General features: G+C 39.1%; 1 protein-coding gene across 1 annotated transcript in view; it reads left to right on the top strand.

Moving 5' to 3' along the window:
- The first annotated feature begins 1,484 nt into the window (after window positions 1-1,484).
- Window positions 1,485-26,975, top strand: part of thsd7aa (thrombospondin, type I, domain containing 7Aa) — a 177,235-nt gene continuing 151,744 nt past the window's right edge. The window contains exon 1 of the mRNA XM_079829676.1: window positions 1,485-2,142. Within this exon, the coding sequence (XP_079685802.1) occupies window positions 2,007-2,142 (136 nt within the window). The 5' untranslated portion in view covers window positions 1,485-2,006. The remainder of the gene's footprint in view (window positions 2,143-26,975) is intronic.

Raw genomic sequence — 26,975 nt, 5'->3', positions numbered from 1 at the left:
CAATGTGAAGTGAGATTTTGGACACCATTGTATTAAAATTATACATTTAATTAAGACATTTTTAATAGTTTAATTACCAAAGAAACATTATTTTTACATTATTTGATTTTAGATAAGCCTAGTGTGCATTTGTTATTTTAATGACCAGGTGTTCACTTCAGCGCAGTCATTCCGTCACATCTCATGTGATGTATTGTGATTGTATATGAAGTTGACTTAGGCTTCCGTTATGGCCCCATGCCAGGTTATATGAATGTGTGTGTGGGTGTGTGTGTGTGGGTGTGTTGGGCAAAAGCTGGTCAGAGTGCTTGCTGTCTGTTAATGCTACAGCTTTGCTAATTTGTTCCATGGTTTGCTCTCTGTGTTGGTGGTTAGCGGGGGGTGAGCATTGTCCTTCATTACCCTAATCACTGTGAAATGACTCCAACGGACATTTATCCAGGCCTGAATATAAGGGAGGAGAGCATATCGCAGCATTAGGAACTGCTGTTGAGAAAGAAATGTCTAGCATAATAATTTATTTTTGCTTGCATCGTAGAAAATGATTATAAGCTTAATTAAGATAATGTTTAGCCTTTTGGGTTTACTCAATTTAACAAGCATGTTTACTAAGCTAATAATGTATCCTTATGTAAACAGTGTAAACCAACTGGCCTATTCATATTTGTGCCCATTAGCATTATGTAAACACTTTTACTGCCATTCTGGCAGCATATTCAATGTGGTATTATTCGTGTTGGTTTATGTTGTAATGTCAAAACTGAGAAAAATCGGATGATTTTAAAATGTCACGTATGCCAACACAATTTTGTTGCATTGTGTTTCTCATGTATGTGCACTCATTAGCTGCACCTCCAGTTACTGCATTTTAATGAAGAGCTTCTTGACCTTTTTATAAAATATGTTGAGTAAGTACACATTTGCGTGGGATAATTACAGTTATGGAAAGCTTATCTGGGTATTTATGATTGCATTATTGCTGTGTTCGGAAATGATTCTGTTACAAATAATACAACAGTTCCCTGAATTTGGTCATCATAGGCTGACGACCTAGACTCCTAACATTTATGGGAAGGTGCGATTCCCCAGTCTGTTTTTGTAATGACTGTGGAGACAAGCATCTCATAACACTCATAACACAGCACCCCTTCTATGGTTTGAATATCATCAAGGTCAGAGTGAGCTCACATTCATTATTCATGAGGGGTTTTACCACTCTCATTCGGTTGTTTTTTGCCATCCTCTCTCTCTCTCACTATCCCTCCCGTCAGATTCGCACCCCCTCCCTTCACCTTTTCCCTTTCTCTCACTTCACTTTTACACTCACAGCGATATCTTTCCTTTGCATCTCTTTATAGCTTTTGGTCCCAGCTGGGGCCAGTGACTCTGGTGTATCTACTTCTAGCAACCAACCCCAAATCAACACACACCACAATGATGCACGCGCTTCTTACTTGGACCCCCGGCACCTACCCCAGTTCCCTATTGCGTGAAGAATAGTGCAACCCTTGATAGTGGGGCAATGTGATAAGAGAGAGTGATTGCAGGTGGATTCTGGATTAGTAAAGGAGAGCGAGACCGCATGAGTGAGTGCGAGCGAGGGAGAAAAAGAGAGAGGAGGGGGGAATGGGAGGTGCTGCATCAGCCAGGCTGAGCCAGGACGCAGTAGCCGCACAAGCAGCGTGCTGAGCTGAGGGATCTATTGTTCCTCTGGCTTTTTTTATTTTTTCTCCTTCACTCAGACCTCATTCTTCTCCACTGACCCAGAGAACACAGTGAAAAAGAAAGAAAAGGAGGGAAAATAGAGGAGTTAGGGGAGACAGAGACAAGTGGATTACCCTTTCCTGGAGGAACCGCGTGCAGAAGAGTGAGAGGGACAATAGCAGGCACACTTTCCCCTGTGCCGCATCTTCTTGTGCATACATCTCCTGCTGAGTGTGTGTGCATCGTGCAGGTCTGTTTGGCCAGACTTGTGCCGTGTGGATCTATCTGGCCGGGCTGAAGCCATGGGGCTGGCCAGCAGGGCGGCAGGGAGAGGGGCTCTTGCTTCCCTCTTCAGAGTAGCTCTGCTCTTTTTTGGGCTTTGGGATGTCCAGACGCAAACAGTCGCCAACACAAAACCCACCTACATCTGGCAAACAGGTATGGCTGTTTTATCCAAGCACAAGTATGCTTAATTTTGAACATTGGTTAGTGTGTTTTGTTGTGTTAAGAGACAGGTTTGTGATGAGAAATAGATGCTGACTTCATGCCAGAGTCGTAATGTCCCAGTGAAAGTACATTAATTGGAGGTTACTTGTAACAGGCGACAGAATATTTCAGTGTGCATTTAGATTAAAGACTTTTCTGGGACATATCTGTAAGTCCTGGTGCTTAGTTCTTGTCAAAGCAGTGAGAATATTTAAGTGTATACTGTTGCTGAAGAGTGCTTGATATTTTCAGAATGAGTGGGATGGTCTTTAATTCACTAGTAACCCTCCAACACACTTTTACAAGATGTGTAGCCCCATAGGACATCCTGAAAGATGAAGAGGAAAAAAAATATGTGCACTTGATAAATATGATTGTACAATAATTAAGCACATGAATATCCCTACAATGGATGTGAATAAGTAGAGTGCTTTCCAAAAGCAGCATGGTCAAATACGTGGTGAAACATGGTAAAATGACTATGATGCCCCGAGAAAAGTAAGGCTTAGTAGGTGAATATTGAAGATGTTTGAAGTACCTGTAGAGTCATGCTCTGGTTTAGATATGCGTTTGGTGGAATGTAAAGCAGTTGTCTCAGGAGGTAATGTGGAGGGTTGTCTGGTTATGGGGTGGTGTCTCTACACCTATCAGGTGAAGATTTGGCATGCATGGGACATCACCGGCAGTGGAAGTGGGGGGATGGAATAAGCTAAAGGGGGTTAGTCTGTTTCGGGTGCATGGGATGGGGAGGGGTAGAGCGAACTGGGAGGCTGAAATGGTTCCTCTGGACTGGCCACAGATCGATGGGTCATTTGGCCAGGGTCTCAGGCAGGAATGGATGGAGAAGCTCTGGATCAATGAAGAGGGTGCAATGGGGCCACTGGTGTCCTGCTGGAGTTGATCAATGCACGGCTTCATGGCTGGACAGGATTGGAATCCTGCAGGATCAATGAGAATTCTGAAGTCTCTGGTCTAACTCAGAAGGAGCCTGATCAATGTGTGGGGTGCAAATCTGGAGGACAAGGTGGTCAATGGATCAGTGGTTTCAAGAAATGGGTGTAGAGTCTTTAATGAGCAGACTTTTTTAGTGTGTAATGGCTATAGTAGTGTCAGGAATATCGCGCTAGTGTGGTGCAGTATCCTGCCCCCACTACTATCACTGAGTGCAGGAGATTAAACATGGAGTGAGTGAGGACAAGCAGATTGGCTAAAGCAAGTTAACCTACATACAGCAGAGCCTCGCTTTTGGATTTCCCATAAATACATGCATAGTAAGTCCTAAAAGTAAACCCAAGTGGCTGGTAAGCGCTTGACCTCAGAATCTCAAGCAAGGCCAGTTAAGCAAACCTCAAGCTTCCGTGGACATGGGCAAATCCATCCCTTCCAGCTGTTGCTGTTTTCCAATGATTCTCTCAATATTTTAGTGTTTTGATCGGTGGGGACATGGGGCCAAAGCAGGAGACTAGTACAACAGCCTATCTGCAGTGCTCATATGGGAACAAATCAGTTTTTTGATAAGAGCACAATACATTTTGTGACCATGACAAATGGCCCTGGCAGTATGCATCAGTACAGAAGCTGATGTTTCCCAGTCAGCAGAGAGTTTATTGCAGGAATAACATTTCCCATAGTTCCCCTTGGATTGTTCTGGATAAAGAAGGCTAGGAGGCAGCACTTTTGACATCTTTGTCATGATGCAAAACATTCCTTATTTAATACATACTTGATTCATAGTGTCATTACAACTCACAACTCCCAGTTTTACTTGGCTGCAAAAGTGTCTTGAACTTTCCCAAGTTTGTTTTATCATGCAAATTAATACATAAACTCCAAAACATGCCCATCCATGTTTAAACACCAATAACCTATTGGGTGGGCAGCAGGGCTGCTCAGTTCACATGCAATGGGGTGTTTCTGAAAGGCACAGCAGCAAGAAACTCTCTTATTTTAGACTCGGAGAGTTGATTAAAACCTGCGAGCTGTCAATAAGCCATAATTTATTTCTGTCCTGAACGATTTGACAGTGTAGTTTGTTTTTACATGTCCCTGTTTTCAGGGCTGTGAGGCTGTATTTGAAGGCTCTAGGGAAGCGTCTGGCCCAGTTTATTGCCTTGTATCTTGCTATATTACACTGTAAACAGTACCCCTTTTTGACACCATTGCATTTGTGAAGGGTATATCAGGATCATGACTTCATTTTGTAGAGTTTATTGCAAACAATCTCGTGTTTTGGTGCTGTTCTGTACAGTGTTTCATTTAACTGTATTGCTTTGCCTTCCAGAGGTTTACCTCTGTGTGACCGTCACTCTCCAGGGCCCCTATGTGGGCCATTCCCTGCCCTACAGCTGCCCGATATAACACATGCACACTGATCTTAATCGACAGGGCTGAACTCTCTCCCTGGTCAACATTGTGCTTAGTGGTGGCGTACATGTGGGAGGAAGCCATTGAGTCCGGCAGGACCCTTCCCCCTTTCACCCCGCCCACCCAGTCCAGCAGATGAGACGGCTTTTATTCCCTCTGAAAGTGTGAATCTGCCTTTACAGCCCCATTCACTAACATCCACCCTTCTGTTTCCTACTTTCAGCACCTTTCACCTTTCCCTTCAGCATCCTTTTCTTTAGGTCAACCTTTAACCCTGTGGTTAAAAGGGTCTTGCGAGGGCATGTCAGTGCAGGAGAACAGAGGGGATCTATTGGTGGCAAGAGGCCAAGTGTCAAGCTGTTAATTCAAACATCTTCGCTCAGTCAAACTTCAATACCAAAGACACCACCTGAGGACTGCATAACAAGACTCTGGATCCCAGGGAAAACGCATCCATGTGCTCCCTCAGTGTGCTCCGATATGGCTAATCATGGAGAAAAATAGAGGAGGAAAACATATGGAAGTGTGCAAACATTCCCCAAGTGATCAAGCTGTAATTATGCCCAGCCATCAGCCCGAATTTTGCCGTGGAGCCAGAGTTAGACGCAACCATTATGAGAAGTGATGAAATGGATTTTTCTTTTGGATTCATCAAGTGCCAAATTGCTGCTGCTTGTCTGGGTACTTAACTTGAGTATGGTCCAGCTGCTCACAACCTGCCTGACAAGTGCCGCCCACACGGAATAGTCCGTCTCACACAAGAGCCTCGTCACAGTGCCGCTTTAACTGTCTTTTAGTTTTTTTGTGGCATCATTTTCAACGCTTCTCTTCTTTAATTGTGTGTCAGCGTTTTCAGCCTCACCAGTTTGCGCTAGGTCACCTCCCGCTGCCGTTTGTTGCTCTAAGGTTAGCATCTGTGTGCTCCCTCGCTCTTTTCTTCTTTCGTCCTGAAAACCGAGGGGAGAATCTTGATGAGTGCTCGCCAAAAGATGACAAAAGACAGTCTGACAGCGTGATTTGTTCCACTTGCCCCCTTCACTCTTTTCCTTTTCTTTTGCTCACACATGCACGCTTGCGCTCACGCACCTCATTAGTTTGCTAAGAATGGATTGCCGCCTGCCTGTGCATGGGGGGGCGGTTGTAATTACCTGGGTGTGTGGCGCAAACCCTTTTTTTCACATCTAACGGCAGCTTTCCGACAGAAGATGCTGAGAAGGCAGCTTCTGCTTTTTTTCCACTGACAAATTTGTATTCCTCAGACATTGCATTTATTTAGATAGTCTGTAACACTAAAGAAATTGATGATGATTTCAAAAATTAACTTTAGAACTGCCCTTTGATTTCAGACTACAATCAGATAAGCTTGTAACTGATGACAGTACTAAACACATTAGCGGAACAGCACAATGCGTTCCTGATGTGTTCCCCCTCTCTCTCACTCACTAAAGCTCACGTTCCTGCATGTAGGCTGCTAAGCTTTCCTGAAACGTGCAGACGTGCAAAGGGATTGCACTCATTATGCTAAACCGCTTTAACACAGTCATACACTTCCTGTCCAATACCTCCTAGAAGGCCTGTCTACGAATAATTTTACAAAAAGAGAAGATTTGTGCCTTTTTTCTCCCACCCATGATGTCAAATACACATTTGCAGTATGAGAATATTTCCTATTGAGAAAAGTTTGAGGTTGTGGTCACAGTGTGTATGCAACTTGCTTACTCTCCCAACCCTTACTTTTCTCTCATTGTCTGTCTGTTATGTTGTTGACACACACTTGAGTGCCAAGCTTGTCTGCGAGGAGCTGAGCCGAGCAGTGGCATACTTTATTGCATAGCGACTATTCTGATGGAGATATAAATAGCAGACAGGTTGAGCCAGGCAGCAGCTGAGCTCTGGCTCTAGATCCACGCTACAGACACTAATGGGAAAGAACCTGGTTGAGGGGGGAGTGAAAGATGGAGAATAAACAAGAACAAAAAGACTGTTTATCATCTTAGTTGATTCTTTAGTGGTTCTCTACATTTTCACAGCGCTTGGATAAACGCATTTGTGCAGATGATTGCTGTCTCACATACAATGAAACACCTGCAGCTTTTGGCATGGGTGGCACAATTTGGAACTATAGCATAAGATAAATAATGCCTCTCTGATAGGTTTAGTCTGATTTTAATTATAGCAGAAAAGTAACTTCTTTATGGATGTATGAGAATTTCTTAACAATACTCACGCACCCATTTACGATGAATCACATCCACAATGTAATCCATATATATATATATATATATATATATATATATATATATATATACACTCACCTAAAGGATTTTTAGGAACACCATACTATTACTGTGTTTGACCCCCTTTCGCCTTCAGAACTGCCTTAATTCTACGTGGCATTGATTCAACAAGGTGCTGAAAGCATTCTTTAGAAATGTTGGCCCATATTGATAGGATAGCAGTGGAGATGAGTGGTACCCGGTGGGGTCTTCTGCTGTTGTAGCCCATCCGCCTCAAGGTTGTGCGTGTTGTGGCTTCACAAATGCTTTGCTGCATACCTTGGTTGTAACGAGTGGTTATTTCAGTCAAAGTTGCTCTTCTATCAGCTTGAATCAGTCGGCCCATTCTCCCACAGGACTGCCGCATAATGGATGTTTTTCCCTTTTCACACCATTCTTTGTAAACCCTAGAAATGGTTGTGCGTGAAAATCCCAGTAACTGAGTAGATTGTGAAATACTCAGACGGCCCGTCTGGCACCAACAACCATGCCATGCTCAAAATTGCTTAAATCACCTTTCTTTCCCATTCTGACATTCAGTTTGGAGTTCAGGAGATTGTCTTGACCAGGACCACACCCCTAAATGCATTGAAGCAACTGCCATGTGATTGGCTGATTAGATAATTGCATTAATGAAAAATTGAACAGGTGTTCCTAATAATCCTTTAGGTGAGTGTGTATATATATATATATATATATATATATATATATATATATATATATATATATATATATATATATATATATATATATATATATATATATATATATATATATATATATATATATATATCATGTTCTCAACGCTGTGGTCTTGCATCCACATTTGTAATTATCAGAAGTAGACTTGTTTTCTGGCTGGTTCGACTTTGGGAGTCTGATGTGAAGCAGGGATGCACGATATTATCGGTACAACATCGGAATCGGCCGATAAGCGCTTAAAATATAAAAATCTGCATCGGCTGTCATGAAAAAATGATGCCGATATGATAACGGGTTGATATGCGCCTGCAATTACTCACATGTGCAAGGAGTGTTATAGCGATAAGATCATGTCAGCATGGTCATTCTTGAAGTGAACTTGAATGTCACCAAGCAAAAACCATGCATTGCATGGTGATTTATATTGACAGTTTGAATTTGTGAAGGCGCATACAGAAGGACGTGACTGTCAACAGTGACTACCGTGCCCACCCGGTAGAATGCTATATATATTTAGTGGTGGCGCTGTTGTTATAGTAATAAAATGAAAAGTAGAATACACAAATAACTTGAAGTTATTTCTTTTTCTGAATAAATAAAGCAGTAATGATGTCATAAATCACAAGCATGACACTTGTAAATGATATGCTTTTATATACAGTTTATTAATCTGTAAAACAATTTTATGAAATGGATGATCCAAGCTGTAAAATAATTGTAGAATTTTTATTTGAAGCTAAAGACAGCATCAACTGAAGTCATGCCACCCCCACTTAATGTGCACAAATGTTAAATCCAAAAATAAAATATTTAGGTTGCATCTATTTTGGAGTGAAAAATTACTGACTTTATTATTGTTATTTTTCAGAGCTTTTAATACACTCTTATTATTATTATACATGTATTTATCTTTAACAAGTATCCTTTTAGTAAGGAGACCTCAGAAATCTGAAAACAGAATGAAGAAAAAAAAGTTTTTGCTCAGAATGGTGTTTCCAAACAAAGGGAAAAAATAAACGTATATCGGTATCCAAAATTAGTTGAAAAATATTGGCATATCGGATATTGGCAACAATCCAATATTGTGCATCCCTAATGTGAAGGCTGAGTGTAATAAGTGCGTTTGGGCGTGAGTGGGGATTTCTAATCAGCTAACCGTAATCTGGCTTGACCTTTTTGAATCCAAGAAGCATTGAGATCAAATGCCAAGGTCAGAATAAGTTTCTAGCAAGCTACAGTAGCTATATGGAAATTGTGAGTGTTACAGAGCCATATCTATCTCAAAAGCCTCAGCATCCCTTGAATGTAAAGTGAGCAAAATCAGAACTAAACTTGTCTGATCATCCTATAATTTTGGGACATTTGTGAAGTCTCATAATTTAAACTTTCCCCCCTTTGTCAACCTCAATCAAGTCTTCAGAATTTATAAAAGAACAAAGAAAAAAAAATTAAATGCAACACACATTGGCAGAAGTAGCAGTATGGTGATGTGGAAAGGTTAGCATTTATCAAATGGCAACTTGTCAAATATCCATTTATTCTGCCACCCACTCAACACCTTCTATTTTTACATCCACACACTTCCATTCTCATTTTCGCCTCCTTTGCTTAACATGCACAGGTATCATTTAGAGTGGGGATGGGTGGGATATGCCCCCATTACTTTTTATCAAGGCTGATTTTGTCCCCACTACTTCATGAAATTGCTGCAGTTTTTTTTTCTCAGCGGTAGAAACTTGAAGTGTTTTCACGTTCAGACACATTCCCACTCCACTCTATTTTTATTCCACAGCAATCACAAAACTAAATATAATCATAGATATCCTTATTCCTAAAATACACCCATTGACATTCAGATGTAATTTGGGTTTATCAAAAAAAGTAAGTTATATTATGTTAGAGTGAATTAGATGCTGGCTCCCTTACGTTTGGTAGTTATACAATATACAATGTATATATCTCGTTATAAAATACTGCTGGTTGAAATTTAAGAAATGCTTACAGGTGGATCTCTGTCTGAATACTGTGGAATCTACTCCAGAAATCAATTCTTCATATCACTTTGAGAGTTTTTTTTTTTTGTTCCCCCAGTTTAGTTGTGATGTTTTAATAACCCAGTGGAGATTTGTCTGTTTGCTCTTCTGTTGGGAGCTTAAAATAGATCATTTTCTGGGAAATGAAAGAGAGAAGACAAACATCGGCGAAAAGGGAGAGAACATTTTATCCATGTCATTTTTCATGGCCAGGTCTACAGGGCTTACTGTAAGTGAGTTACCAGGGACCCTCAATTCATCATAGTTACGCCGAGCACTCCCTGACGGAACTGCCCCCAGACTTCCGTTTTCCCACAATGCACCATTACACAGTGCCTACGTACCTCGTTTGCTTCATTGCTTGTTTTGTATTCAGCGGTTGAAAGTGTCCTGAAAGTGAAGCTCTCTAATGCAAAATTATGTTAAATGATTCATGAGACCAGTGTTGGGATTGTATGAGACCGCCAAACAAGATACTTGAGTACGACTTGAGGATCTTGAGAGCCTCGTGACAGTATTTCAAGTGCTCAGAATACTTTACTGAGAATGATATCGCTTCAGTCACATTGACTATGCAAGCTTCTCCATGTAATGCATTCAGTATGTGAGTGGCTATGAGAGATAAATGAGTCTTGACAAGTAAATTTGGTGGAAAATTGGCTGAAAATGTCTGGTATTGTTTCGAAATGATTCATTTATTGAGATTTCACAGTAATCCAACCGACTCCTGTTCTTTATGCATGTTGTGCCTTCCATACACACTCTAGTGTGCATAAAATGTTTAAATTGGATATGTTAAGTCTAGAGAATTAAAAAGATTTCATATTTAAAGTGTGGGAGGTGAAGGAAATAGTCTGTGTGACAGAGAAAGAGACTGTTTACAGTAATCTAAATGGCAAGGCTTAGACTTAAGTCCAGCATTACTCGTATGCCGATGCTTGATGGATTATAGATTAGACTTTATTCAAAAAAAACATTATTTAGTGCATCCTAAGAAGATTTGTAAACTATAGCCTATTGAATATGCCCTTAATGTATACTTATCTTGCATTGCATATCACTATGCCTTTCATTTTGTTGAAAACCATCATGTCTATATGGGGTTGAGGCGGTGTGTAATTTAGCATTTTCCCATAAAGCGTGCATGGATTTTTCCATAATATTCTCATAATCTAGTTATGCAGCATTGTGTATGATGCTATGTGGGATTGTTAACAATGTCCAATCCCTCATCCACAGCACACAGACTCGCCCATTGATGATTCATGATTCATAATTGTCCTATTAAATATGCTTTACTGGAGGGTTTTCCACTTAGAAAATGGAGTAGTTGTACATCAGACCATTTTATAGTGCTTCTAAATCATCTACCAGCAAAAATAAATGTTTTATTCGAATATATAAAAAAATGTTGGCCGATTGTTGGTTTTTGTTTAGGTTCACACAATCCAGTCCGACCTGTCAAGCACATAGCAGGGCACCTGTCTCCAGTGTGCCAGCTCTTAAATTTAATTTGTGGCATTCACATCAAACACAAGCTTGAATGAGATTTGAAAGCTAGCACACGGGAGAAAAGTGCCCTGCTACAGTTCTGACAGGCTAGTCAGCATCTTTCTCCAATGAACAACATATCTCTGCATATTACAGTTGAAGATACTTTATTGTTTTATATCATTATCAAATGAGATTATATTCACTGTATGGTCCGAAATATGATATATAAATATTTCAGAGGGTTGATGGAATTACTACACAACAGCAATGTACAATGCGTACAATTGATTGTATTTTTACGAGCTGATGGTACCAGCTCATGAAGTGCTTATAACTGAACGAAATTATTGCATTATTATGAAGATCAAAACGACGCTGGGGGTGGTGTAGGGAGTGGCCTCGTAGGGCAGCGAAGCAAGTGCATTCTGGGAGTTGTTGTCTTTAAACCACATGAGACAAAAATACATTTTCTGTCTTTTCTCAGTCTAGAAGGCACCAAATTCAAAAATAATTTCACATTTCTACTACATAAATGACACAGTTTAAATGCACATTCATCTTCCCAGCGCTGACATGCCCCTTTAAAGAGCGTCAAAATGCCATTGTTAAAATTTTGTGATAAAATGGACAGAATACTCAATATGATTGTGTGGGAACACACAAGTGTGTATGTATAAGTATGTTCCGTGCCTAAAACAAGCCTATTGGTAACTGTTAAAGATTGTGCACCGTACCGGAAGTCCTGTACCAAAACGGTTCAGTACGAATACATTTACCGTTACACCCCTAATTTTAACACATTTTCTTTGAATCTGAGTAAAAAAGAGCGGAAACAGTTTCTTAAGGACTATATTATTAGTCTAAGTGACACAATTTTGCTAATAACTCATTAAAATGTGTAGCTACTGCCGTTGTAGGGCAGCGCCATGCACCTTCTCCATCTGTCTCATTCATCCCCTTCTTTTTTTGCTGTCCTCTGCAGACATCTGCCTTTCCACTTCATTTCCCCACCAGTCCTTCTGCAATCACCCCCTATTCCATATTGGATGTTTTTTTTTCCTGCAGATGTTGTCTGGAGAAGTTTCCAAGAAACAACTGATCTGAGACATGTTTCTGTGTCAGTTGTCAACTAGGTGATGGAACGGATTTAATGAAAACTGATAGCACTGGTTTTAATAGAGAAATGCAGGGTATACGTGTCGTGTACCAATGGAGGTTGATGCCTCTCTGCCAAGGTGATTCATTCTAGTTGTACAGTTTTATTGCCCAGTGGATTGTTTTTACGGTCTGGACCGGGAAATGGAAAGTCACAATGGGCTATACAGTGCCTCTGTCTTCAAAGTGCTGTAGTTTGTTATCTATTGAATGCCCAATAGTAGGCAAACATGACAAAGGTAATTGTCCTGCATTATTTTCTCTCATGCTCTTTGAACAAAAGTGCAATCAGATGTCACTTGGAGTTTGCATTCTTTAGCAGATCAGTCAGTTAGATGTATCACCGTACACACTGAAATGTCAGACATGAACTGAATTACATTTGTTGGATGAAATTTGCTATCAAGCTCTTTTCCCCAAAAGTATAATCAGTCATGCATGCAGCGAGTTGGCTTCACTCCATTCAAGAGCTTGATTGCTCAACTGTGTGTACTACTCCCTCCACACTTCCTCAAGAGCAGCACCGGACGAGTCTCTCCAGATCGGATCATCAGCATTCAAGAAGTGTTTTTGTGTAATTAGATGTAAGCCACATTACACAGTGGCAGTTTTGTAGAGTCACGCAATCTCTCAAAAAGAGAATTACGAATGTATTAATGCTGTGCTGGTTGACATGGCAGTTCTCTTGGCTTTGGCTATAGTTTTTTTATCATATTTTTTGGATACCTATGCCAAGTGCCATTTTCTGTGAGCTGGTTGGTTTATTATGTGAGTTAAAGGATCTAATAGGAAAAACGGGGTATGAGTTTGTGAGTAGGGATTCTCAGTCCCAAATATGGCAACCTTATGTTAAAGAAAACAGGACATTGGTATTACTGATATGAGTTTAAAATAACAATGTAACATGCTATATTCTATACATTAACACATTTTAAATAAAAAGTACTATTAAAGGCCCACAGAAGTGCCTTGGGATGCACAGCATTATTCAATTGTGTTGACGTAATTTCCATTGAAACAGGAAGACATGGCGGGACATATCGAACAGCCCCTCCCCTTTTTTTTGTAATAGCCAACAAGGTTTCGTTTATTTAACAGCTCAGAGCCATTGAGCTCTGTAAAGCCGCAGTTTCCTCCTAATCTATAACCGTTTCTCCTCCTTTTCTCTTTAAAATACAGAATTCTGTGCAGAATTCAAATGGGTCCGATACGTTTGTCTGCGCCACTCGTGTCTCTGCTACGCGAAACCAGACTTAATTCGCCCCAATGGAAAGCATATTTACACTATTTGAATTGTTCCCTATGCCCTATATAGTGCACTATGTGCCATTCAGTAAATGTTTGAAAAAGTGGCTGACTTTAACCGCAGCTTCAGTGTATATTTATAATGTAGGGGGCGGGATGCTGTAGCCTGGTCCTACCAGACTCTCGTACATTTCATTTGTACAGAGAGTCTGGCCACTCTCCATTGACAAGCGTTAACTTCCTTGAAGGCGGGTACTCGGTTGAAGTTTAAAACTATTGGATCTGCCCAGAGCCACTCTGGATCTGCCATAACCAATCGCTAACGTTTGGTCGTGACGTATGTCATCTCAAACTAGCGCACGACATCAACGTCATCGTTCTCAGCCAGTCCCTCTGTTCGCTGAATGGACCGGTTAAAATTTGACCCGTATCATGTCACATGGAATCACTCGATCAGTGTTTCAAACGCGGAAAGGCGTCAGTAAAACAAACAATGTCATGTAACGTCACATTTATGTTACCTCAGAAAAAAACATATCAAGTGTCCATAAACTTGGTAGTCAGCTAGAAAAAGTGACTCTAGAGAGGAGCAATTTGCTAAATATATGCACCATATTCCATATTCATTATATTTTGTAATGTTCTTCAATATTTAATGCATGTTTGAATTAATCTGGCAAGTTTTTTTATGACAGCCACCATTTAAATGTTTATATTTAAAAAAAATATGTATGTCATTTGTACAGTTAATATTATAACTTTATTATTATAAAAAAATAAAAAAGTAATTTAGAGGAATTTAAGGGTTTGTACAAATCAGTTCATTTTTACCTTTAATATTATAGCACAACTGACTCCCATAGTTTACAGCATTAGTTAAGAGATTTGTTTTCCCAAATTTGTTTTAGATTTTAGATTTATCGCGAGATTTGTTTTACATTCCAAAATTTGCCATGTATGGTACCTGATATATATCCAAAATAATTTATTTCATTTAACTCATTGTTTTTTTTAATGACAAAAACAAAAAATAGTTTTTCAGTTATCACAACTGTTCTAACACTGGTAATTAAATAAACAGATATTACTGTTACTAAACTCTGCTCAAAAGAAATATAATTCCAAATTGATCCATATCGTGATACGTATCGTATCGGGACTTCAGTATCGTGATGCGTATCGTACCGTGACATTGTTGGTGATACACAGCCCTAATATTGGTGGTAGTGAGAGACTACGTTTTGAACGCTTCTAAATGTAAATTTTGCCATTGTTTTGTCACACTAGCTTAACGGTAAGGCTAACATATTCATACTAAAAGCAAAGCAACTTTAATTTGGATATCATGGGGACTTTAAAGTACAATTAATTTTGTTAGAGGCCAAACTCTTTAATGAGGACATTACACCCTCAAAAAGAAAGTGCAGTCCTAAGGGTTATCTATTCTGGAAATAACAACATTTATTTGTCTGACAGCATGTGTTGTTGTTGTTATTTTTTATTCTCTAGGTTCTTGTCCCAGATTTGCACACTTGAGGTGGAGTTGCGGTTTTGTAGATTTGTAGACGTGTGATGGTGGTAATGTGCATCTGTGAGTCCAAGAGACTGAGACACTCACAAGCGGGCCTTTGTCATTCTTTACAGCATTACTTCCACAAAGCCAATCATATTGTTCTTGACAAATGGTAGACCAGCAGACAGGTGCGTTGTGCCATCGAGAGAAAACTTCTGTTCAAAGTGTTTCGCATTTTGTGGTTCACTTACACTGTAGCATTTTCGTTTTGCTTTTTTTTTTTTGGCCTAAATTATGATGAGATTCTTTGCTTCTTTATAATAGCTGTTTGTGTTGTTTATTTTGCTGAAAAAAATGGAAGCACTTCGAAACAAAAAAGAACATTGCAGTGTAATACAGATGGTTGAATTCGCAGTGATGTGGATTGTACCGCTATTTCAGTCGGACCCCTTCACGACAGAACATGGACAAAATAATAGAAAAAAGCTTGTTATAAATGTTTTGTACATTGAGCGAGCAATCAGTAGAGAGAAGTGGAGCGTGCTCGCTAAACACCCATCATCCAGTGCGGCGGGAGAGTTTGTGCGTGAGTGATGAAGTGTTCACCGCTCTCATTACAGTGGGACACAATAACACAGCCCTTCTTTTCGCCTTCGGTTCTCTCCATGCCACCGACTGCAATTTCATCTGTCCTTCATCTTAATGGAATGGCACGGACAGCCCAAGAAAAATGAAGTCTACATGTCTACATACTACATCAGATTTCTCATTGTGAAAGCAGCCCATGCAGAATCTAAAGAAAAGAATCAAACAAGCTTGAAACAAACAAGTAGACAACCCTAGCTCTATCAGCCATCTATTTCTTTCCTTTGAAGTTCAGCCTCATTAAAAAAGGGAATAAACTAAAAAAGAGCCAGGAAAAAGAAAAAAGAACTGTGCAGCATCAGCAGAATTCAGCAGGCAGAGAGAAGGTGAACCCTGTTTCGTCCCATTCAATCCACATCACATGTCTGACTGGAACAGTAGGTGTCCTTCTATAGATTCAGTTTTCATTTAAAGATAGGGTAGGCGATTTTTTTTTTATAAACCCTTTTTGGTGTTTAAACTCTCTTATCATCCTAATAGTAATCAATAATAGAAGTGGTCGTCAAAACTTCCTATCCCATTAAAACTTACTTACTATTTAAAAAAAAAAAACTTGCTACATGTACTGTGCTAGACTAACTGGGACTGCTTCTATTGCTCTCCTCATTTGTAAGTCGCTTTGGATGAAATCATCTGCCAAACGATTAAATGATATTTCCACATGTCTTCTGTGGAAGTATCAGGATCAAAAAATATTCATCCAGTCATTGCATCCGATCCGAATGCAATGATACAATGGCCTACCTGCCTGTCTACATATGTATTTGCATGGTAGCACTTTATTTTACAGCCCTTTCCCCATGTATTTATAGTAATTACAATAACTGGGTAATAACTAGGTACTAACCCTGAACCTTCCCCTTAAAGGGTTAGTTCACCCAAAAATGAAAATTCTGTCATAAATTACTTACCCTCATGTCGTTCGACACCCGTCAGACCTCCGTTCATCTTCGGAACACAAATGAAGATATTTCAGTTGAAATCTGATGGCTCTGAAAGGCCTCCATTGGCACAATGCACGGTACACTCTCAAGACCCTTAAAAGGTACTAAAGACGTCGTTACAAAGTCCATCTCACTACAGTGGTTCTAAAATAACTTTATGAATCGGCGAGAATAGTTTTTGTGTGCAAAAAACCCTAAATGACGACTTATATAGTGATGACGATTTCAAAACAAGGCATCATGAAGCTTCGAAGCGTTATGAATCAGTGAGTCGAATCATGATTCGGATCGTGTGTCAAACCGCCAAACTGCTGAAATTTGGCGATCCAAACTGCTGAATCGACTCGCTGATTCATAACGCTACGAAGCTTCATGATGCCTTGTTTTGAAATCGTCATCAAGTCGTTATTTAGGGTTTTTTTGCGCACAAAAACTATTCTCGCCGATTCATAAAGTTATTTTAGAACCACTGTAGTGAGATGGACTTTGTAACAACGTCTTTAGTACCTTTTAAGGGTCTTGAGAGTGAACCGTGCATTGTGCCAATGGAGGCCTTTCAGAGCAATCAGATTTCAACTAAAATATCTTCATTTCTGTTCCGAAGATGAACGGAGGTCTTACGGGTGTCGAACGACATGAGGGTAAGTAATTAATGACAGAATTTTCATTTTGGGTGAACTAACCCTTTAACCCATGTAGTTATACTAACTGTACTTTCTTAGGAAAGTACTACTGTAAAATGTAGTTGCAACTATTTGCATACCTCCACGCACTTTACGCAGACATCACTCGTCATCAGCGTGTTTCATGAGGCTATGCAGAGTTGTAGACCATCACTGAGCACCCCAAAAAATTGCCCTTTACGGTTTATCATGAATCAAAACAACGAGCTTATGCTGCGTCCACGGCATGTTGTAACCCCAATTACGAGATGGCTACCTGTGATGTTCTCAGACTCGGATTTATGCGTTTGATAGAGGTGGGATCTTATGTTTTCAAATCTAGCTTGCTATTGATAGCCTCTCCGAAATTGCCGAGCCTAACTTTAATGTGTGTGTAGGTGAGAGTGGTTGCTGAGTTGGAATGATCTGTGTAAGATGGGTTATGGCACAGTCCATTCTGTGCAACTTTAACCAGATATAGAGGTTATTCTCAGAGTACTCCTGTTAAAGCCAAGCTCTTCCCTTCCCCAACACTGAGGTTTTTGTCTTCTTTTCTTGCGTGTTGAAACCCATTTATTCTATGCAGCATTTATTGTCTTTTTAGTTTTATTCTATGTCTTAGGTCTCTGGAATGCACTGGAATTATGGCCAATACAGATGAAGTCATTTGTTTTTATCATTTATTAGTAGTAGTAGAAGTAATAATAATAATGTATACTACTACTACTACTAATAATAATAATAATAAAATCTATATTACTTTGTTTTAATACAAAAAATACTGAATGTCAGCATCACCATTTATGAAGACAAATACTTGTAAAAGATAAGCCTTCGAGGTTTCTTGTTTTTAAATAAATAAGGTTAGAGAATCGAGTCATAATCCAGAATAATGAATTTGAGTGATTTACTATTATACAAGATAGTTTGTGTTTGATCATTACTGTGCTTTTCAAAGTCACATAAATAAAGCTACTTGTACCTTTTTATAAGAATTTAAACAATATGGTGCCAATTAGGGGTGTAACGATACACTCGTGTCACGATTCGATATAAATCGCGATACTGAACTCACGATACGATATGTATCGCGATATTTTGAGCCAAAATAAAGGTTTTTTTTATTATTATTATTTTTTTACATTTGAAAGTCCGTTTTTACTACAGTATTTGCGTTGTTGTAAATCTGCTCTTCATATAAAGCCACTGTCTCTTCAGAATACTTGGATTGGGATTAGATGACTGAAATTGTAATTTTTTTTAATTCTTTATGACATTTATGGGATCTTTTAAGTTTGAGAGGAATGAACTTTAAATGGAGGGACATACATCTCAGGTTTATAAAGAATATCTTAATTTGTGTTTAGAAGTTAAACAAAACAACTGAGGGTGAGTACATGATGACATTTGAGTGAGTTTGAATTTTTGGGTGAATTATACCTTATAAATAAAGCTAGTTCAGCCTAGGATAAAACAACTCTATATCGCACATCATATCGTTTACATCAATCATACATATCGTCACATTTTTTATATCGCGATATATCGATTAACGATATATCGTTACACCCCTAGTTCCAATATATAGTAATATACAGCATCCCTACTGTCAGTCATAATGAAAACAAGACTTTCATATAGTAGATATATTAAAATCTGCTGAACCATTCTTTTCCTTCTCCTCGTCTAATTTTAAATGATTGTGAATGGGGGATTTTGTTGTGTGTTCGTTTTTTCGAGGCACACAGCTGGCACTTTAGTGCCCATTATTTCCTGTGCTTTTTATTGCCGTCATATGAAGTACTTCACATTGGACTCACTGCCCTCCTCTTATCTCCTTCAGATTTATAACTGAAGTGTTTGATTTTATTAGTTGCGTTTCTTTAAGCCCGGAAAAATATATTTTACTCTTGTGGTTCAGTTAAGCAGCTGTATGAATTGTAACAAAAGCTTTTCTGTTTGACTCATAATTTATATCCTTTTGTTGAGGTATTGTGCTGTTATTTAGTGTGTGGCTTCCCTTATTTGTTCCCTGCTCATCCGCTGTATACCCACGTGGCTTTGCTCGGAGAGGTCAAAGGAAATGTCAGCTGTGTGTGAGGGCCTCTACTACTCGTTTTGTTATGTCCTAAAGAAAAGCGGTTGTTGAATTGGTAAGCACAGTAATGATGATCACATATAGTTAAATTCTTTTGAACAGAAATGTTGAATGAGAGTTGTAAAGTGTGTGTTAAATCTAATATAAATGTCTTACAGTCTCTACATGTGAGTGGGATGTTGGGGGTGGGTGAGTGTGAACTTGCTGAGGTTGGTTTAAGCCGTCGTTCATCTCTAGCTGAAATTAAACCACCAGCTCCCCCACTGTTCCCAGTCCCCTCTAAACGTGACCATCATCTCTGAGGAGCACTTAATGCATTGTGGGTTTTTCTGGTTTGCCAATGTAATTAGGTACAGACCTGGAAATAGCCTAACAAAACCATAATGTGGTTTGAGGTTTGCTAAAACCATCTCTTGTTTATGTAAACTATGAGTTTATGAGCATGTGCACTGTTATTGTGGTTGTTGTTGTTGTTTTTAGAAATGGTTTTACCCAAAACTATGTTCAATTATAAAAATATATTTTGTAAAAATATACCATAAATTGCATCCAATAACAGCAATTCTGACGTTTATGACTCATCTCCATTTCGCCTTTTTTTTCCTTTTCTTTTTTGGTGAAATGTACCATCCAATCCAATCTCAGAAAGTCCCAGATCTTCAAACTGTGATGTTTGCAGGTTTTTGCATGTGCACTGCTTGTGATAAGAAAACTAATTTGAATGTTTTGTTGTGCTCTAGCATATGTGGTCTCAAGCGTAATCCAAGTACAGACCCCACAAGTTCCCAACAGCAATGAAAAATACATCACTAGAATTGAATTATCACCCAGTTAGCACCTTCTGACCATATGCACACAACTCACTATGAGTGCACTCTGAGTGCGTTTGAAACCCCAGAGGATTCTCTCCCCCCTCTCTCGCTCTCTCTCAGTTCTTTGATCTTAGGATGCCGTACAGTTGAACACATCTCATTGAGGCTATTACCATAAATTGCATCCAGTCACAGCAATTCTGACATGTCCATGACAGTGCACCACCTCCTCTCCACTTGACCAACTGCAGCTGAAAAAAATACACCACTGATGAGTATCATGACTGAAATCTATCTATCTATCTATCTATCTATCTATCTATCTATCTATCTATCTATCTATCTATCTATCTATCTATCTATCTATCTATCTATCTATCTATCTATCTATCTATCTATCTATCTATCTATCTATCTATCTATCTATCTATCTATCTATCTATCTATCTATCTATCTATCTATCTATCTATATCTGTCTGTCGTTCTATCTATCTATCTATCTATCTATCTATCTATCTATCTATCTATCTATCTATCTATCTATCTATCTATCTATCTATCTATCTATCTATCTATCTATCTATCTATCTATCTATCTATCTATCTATCTATCTATCTATCTATCTATCTATCTATCTATCTATCTATCTGTCTGATGGTCGTTCTATTTGTCTGTCTGTCATTATATCTATCTATCATCTGTCTGTTTGTCTGTCTGTCTGTCACCACTGTGACACATGTACATAAAACTAAAATTATTAAAATGTAAATTATTAAAATAAATAGTTAAAATGTATAGATATAGGTACTGTGTATAGATAGAAAGACAGATAGAGACCACACCGAACACCTTTGGGAACTGGAGCGTTGACCTGCCCCATCGCCCAGCATTAGTGCCTCACTGACACTCTTACGAATGAATGGAAGCAAATCCCTGCATCCATGTTCCAACATCAAGTGGAACATTTTTCCAGAAGAGTGTTAGTTGTCCCAGCAACAAAGGGATAGATTGATGCCAATGCTTTTGAAATGAAATGTCTACAAGTACATACTTTTGTCCGTGCATTGTATTCCGGTCTGTCCTTAAGCAATTAAATGCCATATAATTGCACCCGTTGATGTTAATTAGATAGAAACAGGAATGCAGAATAGCAGTGATTTGAGAGAGAGAGAGAGAGAGAGAGAGAGAGAGAGACAAAAACAAGGTGATTATGAGGCTCTCATTTGCATATTGAGGACATGTTTTAAAATGCTAGAGGATCCAGCACAGTGTATTGTCTGTGAAAAAGGTGAATGTATGTACAGGATGCATGTATTTATTTATTCACTTGAGATTTAATGCTTCATACATGATACTGAAACGTGATCTTGACTATTCATTTTGAAATTCTTTGTTTTATTGCCCTGTCTGCCACTTCCATTAGGGTCAGTGAACCATTGTAACTTGAGGCCACACAAGCTATTTCCCTCTTCAGGACATGAAATGACACTCCAGCATTAAATATTAACACTGGTTATTTTCTGACTGTGACAGTAGCCCCTTTAAAACCAATTTGTCTGAGCATGAGTTTGTCATTGAATCCTGATAATGTCAAAAAAAAACTCTCTGGCTGAATACAAAAAAGATGTCTCGGAAACCCACTCTCGCCCATATAGACAGCAGGCCGTCACATTATGCATTCACTGTGAGAGGAGATAAGGTAATCAGATAGAAAAAAAGCATTTGACTTGTCATGCTTGACAGTTTTTACATTATTGCTATTCAAACAGTCCTTTAATAAGAACGGTGTCCACCGTCCAATAGACTGAGAGGAAATGTCATGGATTTCTTGGCAGCTGTTTGCAATGTAAATTATCTTCAGATTGCTTTTGTTATTGATTCTTGTAATTTTAGACATATTATACTCATTGAATGATGCCAGACACACCTGGCTTCTCAGTCTCTGGTTTATTTGAATATTTACTACTGAAAATACTTGGTTTGCTCATTTTTTTTATTTCAACATTTACTTATGCATCATTCAGGGGGAAAAATGATGAATGCATCCAAACAACTATTATGAGTTGGTGGACATCTGCTGCACAATTCTTCCAAAAATGAATTACTGAACATGAGAAAGTTACAGCATGAAAGACTGTCTTATAGTCTGGTAGCAGAAGTGTGAAGTAAATATTTTGCTTTTAGAGTTTTGAGATGCATGAATTAGACTGTTAGTTCATTATTGTATTTATGAGGGGAAAAACAATCATCATCATCTTTTTAATTTTTTAATCGAATAACGACTTGCGGAAGAACATTGTAGCCGGATCTGCTTCTGTCTGTTTATGTATACGACAAGTCACACGTGTACTGGGCTACTCCGCAGCGGTTGTCGTCCCACTCAGTCTAAAATAGTCCGAATATAAACACTTATTATAGGTGTACTGTAGTGATTTAGGACAAGACGAAAACACATTTTGGAATGTGACCTAATATTGTGTTGGTCCCCCTTTTGCTGGCAAAACAGCCCTGACCTGTCGAGGCATGGACTCCACTAGACCCCTGAAGGTGTGCTGTGGTATCTGGCACCAAGATGTTAGCAGCAGATCCTTTAAGTCCTGTAAATTACGAGGTGGGGCCTCAATGGATCTGACTTGTTTGTTCAGCACATCCCACAGATGCTCGATTGGATTGAGATCTGTGGAATTTGGAGGCCAACACCTCAAACTCGTTCATTCCTGAACCATTTTTGCTTTGTGGCAGAGCGCATTATCCTGCTGAAAGAGGCCACAGCCACCAGGGAATACCATTTCCATGAAAGGGTGTACATGGTCTGCTACAGTGCTTAGGTAGGTGGTACGTGTCAATGTAGCATCCACATGGATGGCAGGACCCAAGGTTTCCCAGCAGAACATTGCCCAAAGCATCACACTGCCTTCAGCGGCTTGCCTTCTTCCCATAGTGCATTCAGGCCACCTTCTTCCATTGTTCTGTGGTTCAGTTCTGATACCCACTGTTGGCGCTTTTGGCAGTGGACAGGGGTCAGCTTTGCAGCCCCATACACAACAAACTGCGATGCACTGTGTATTCTGACACCTTTCTATCAGAACCAGCATTCACTTCTTGAGCAATTTGAGCTACATTAGCTCGTCTGTTTGATCGGACCACACGGGCCAGCCTTCGCTCCTCACGTGCATCAATGAGCCTTGGCCGCCCATGACCCTGTTGCCGGTTCACCACTCTTCCTTCCTTGAACCACTTTTGATAGATACTGACCACTGCAGACCAGGAACACCCCACAAGAGCTGCAGTTTTGGAGATGCTCTGACCCAGTCGTCTAGCCATCACAATTTGACCCTTGTCAAACTCACTCAAATCCTACGCTTGCCCATTTTTCCTGTTTCTAACACATCAACTTTGAGGACAAAATGTTCACTTGATGCCTAATATATCCCACCCACTAACCGGTGCCGTGATGAAGAGATAATCAGTGTTATTCACTTCACCTGATTGGTGTATACATTTTGTAAATATTTAACAAAAAAAAGTTGCATATTGTAACTTTAACAATATTGAAGAACAAATATTACTATCACTACTATTACTACTACTACTATTACTACTATTACTACTTCTCATTTCTTTTCTAAGAACAAATATTACTTCTACTACCATGTACTACTACGACAACTACTACTACTACTATTCTTACTATAATGATTACTACTACTATTACTACATCTACTACTTCTACTACTACTTCTACTGCTCCAGGTGTGTGTGTCCACGGTTTAGTGTGTGTGTGTGTGTGTGTGTGTGTGTGTGTTCACTACTCTACTCCTAATGTGTGTGCACTAACTTGAATGGGTTAAATGCAGAGGACAAATTACGTATGGGTTACCATGCTTGGCCTTCACATGTCACTTTCACTACTACAACTACCACTTCCACCACCACCACCACTACTACAATGACCACTACTACTACCACCACTGCTGCTACTACTACTACCACCACCACCACCACTATTATTACTACTAATAATAATAATGCACCTTTAACAATTTTGAAGAACAAATATTACTACCGCTACTACAACTACTATTACTATTACTACTATTACTACTTCTCACTTCTTCTCTAAGAACAAATATTACTTCTACTATCATGTACTACTACGACTACTACTACTACTACTACTATAATGATTACTATTACTACTATTATTATGTCTACTAATTCTACTGCTCCAGGTGTGTGTGTCCACGGTTTACAGTGTGTGTGTGTGTGTGTGTGTGTGTGTGTGTGTGTGTGTGTGTGTGTGTGTGTGTGTGTGTGTGTGTGTGTGTGTGTGTGTGTGTGTGTGTGTGTGTGTGTGTGTTCACTACTCTACTCCTAATGTGTGTGCACTAACTTGAATGGGTTAAATGCAGAGGACAAATTACGAGTATGGGTTACCATGCTTGGCCTTCACATGTCACTTTCACTACTACCACCACCACCACCACTACTACAATGACCACTACTACTACCACCACTGCTTCTGCTACTACTACTACTACCACCACCACCACAACTATTACTACTAATAATAATAATAATGCACCTTTTACAATATTGAAGAACTAATATTACTACCACTACTACTACTACTACTACTGTACTATTACTACATCTCACTTCTTCTCTAAGAACAAATATTACTTCTACTATCATGTACTACTACGACTACTACTACTACTACTATTATTATGTCTACTAATTCTACTGCTCCAGGTGTGTGTGTCCACGGTTTATAGTGTGTGTGTGTGTGTGTGTGTGTGTGTGTGTGTGTGTGTGTGTGTGTGTGTGTGTGTGTGTGTGTGTGTGTGTGTGTGTGTGTGTGTGTGTGTGTGTGTGTGTGTGTGTGTGTGTGTGTGTGTGTGTGTGTGTGTGTTCACTACTCTACTCCTAATATGTGTGCACTAACTTGAATGGGTTAAATGCAGAGGACAAATTACGAGTATGGGTTACCATGCATGGCGCATGTGTAAACATAAAGCCATGTCTGCATTGATGATCATAGTAACAACAAACAAGCGCTACTCTATACTGCTCAAAACTCATGTTTGAATAGTCAGTAGCAAATAAAAAAAAAAGTGAAAACATACTTACAAGCTGTGTCTGTGAGTCAGAAGCACCAGACTGTACTTGCAAAGATGGAATTGCCCCACTTTTTAGATTCAGCCTTTGTGCACAGCCGGCCTTGTACTCTCCCAGGTTCTGAAAAACAGTCGAATATTTGGGTTGTACTGTTCTGGAACAGTGTTGTAAATAAAGCGTTCCACTGTTTTCTAATGGTGTCCTCTTTCGGAAGGCCAAACAAAGTAGTTTGTCTTTCACAACAAAAAAACACAGCGTCTCCATGACATGGCGGTGCCAACAATACTAAAGCGAGATTAAAAGTTATGCCTTCTTTCTTTGCGTATACATTTGGGCGGTGTTATGAAACTCTGCCCCCACTCACTGACGTAGAGATGTGGGGGTGTGTTTGAACGAAGCGTTTTAGGAAGGCGTCGCTGTGCCTTAACTTTTACAAAGAATATCTCACGGGTTTGAGACTTTGAGCTTTGTAACTCTGCAGATGTTATACATGCACAAACAGCTACATAACACACTAAAGAAAAAGGAAAACAAGAAATCGCATCATATGACCCCTTAAAAAAATGTCAAGATATTTTCAAGAAGCATTTCTACATACTGAAGCAATGATGAGATTGCTCACTCAGGTTGCATTTGTGTGATTAGTATTATTTGAATACTGATCGGGATCTTTGCTCACTGTCTAGACAAGATGTAAACATTCAATTACAGTCCTTTTCCATGGGGTTTTTTAATGATATGGACTGTAAAAATAAATCAGGATATATATTTCCCCCCTCAGGCGAATACCTAATAAACAAAGATTCATGCGCTAGGCAGGGGAAAGTAGGTCATCATTGGAGGGAAAAAAGCAATGAACCTGCAGGCAGCACCCTTCCATAATCCAATCTGGTGCTGACTTCTGCCTTCACTAACACACATTTAAGCTCTCATGAAGTGTTTATGGATTATAGCATCAGTGCTGTGCAGGAAACTAGTCATCTCGCTGTGTGCTGAGAGGTATGTTATTTTAGAGATGTTAACATGGTTCATAAAACATTAGCAAATGCATTTCTAACAATCGTGTAATGTCAAACATTACTGTTTATCTCAGTCTCCAGTTTGATGATTTTGTTTTGTTGTTCAGTCAGATAATCACAGTGTGCGAATGGTCATTAGCATCTGAGGCCTGCTGATATACAATGACATCAAATGTTTTATAAAACAATATGAAGTCTTTTTATACAAAGGCTGTTTTGTCTTTATTCTTCCACACCCTTCATTCACATTCACACTGTCTTCTTCACCCAGCCCGTCAGATCCGCCTTCTCTGCATGCGACCCGCAACCTGCTAATTTAGACACATCATTAAGCCTGGCACAACTGCATGTTCTGCATATTCATGCATATTTCAATAAAGACTCTTTCTTTGTTTTAATATTCTGCAGACAGCGGCATGGGACATTTGAACATGTTATATGATGCACACATGGGCAATAATAAACATGGCAACAACAAAAAAATCACAACAAATGAGGCAACGGAGGAATATTTTTGGACACTTTATGTAATGGGATGTACACATTCAATTTACAAACACATACATAGTTAAAAAAGTAATTTATTAACACATTCTTAATATATATATATATATATATATATATATATATATATATATATATATATATATATATATATATATATATATATATATATATATATATATATATATATATATAT

Source organism: Gobio gobio (assembly GCF_949357685.1).
Source record: "Gobio gobio genome assembly, chromosome: 11".
NCBI lineage: Eukaryota > Metazoa > Chordata > Actinopteri > Cypriniformes > Gobionidae > Gobio > Gobio gobio.
This window is presented reverse-complemented; position numbering and strand designations above follow the sequence as displayed.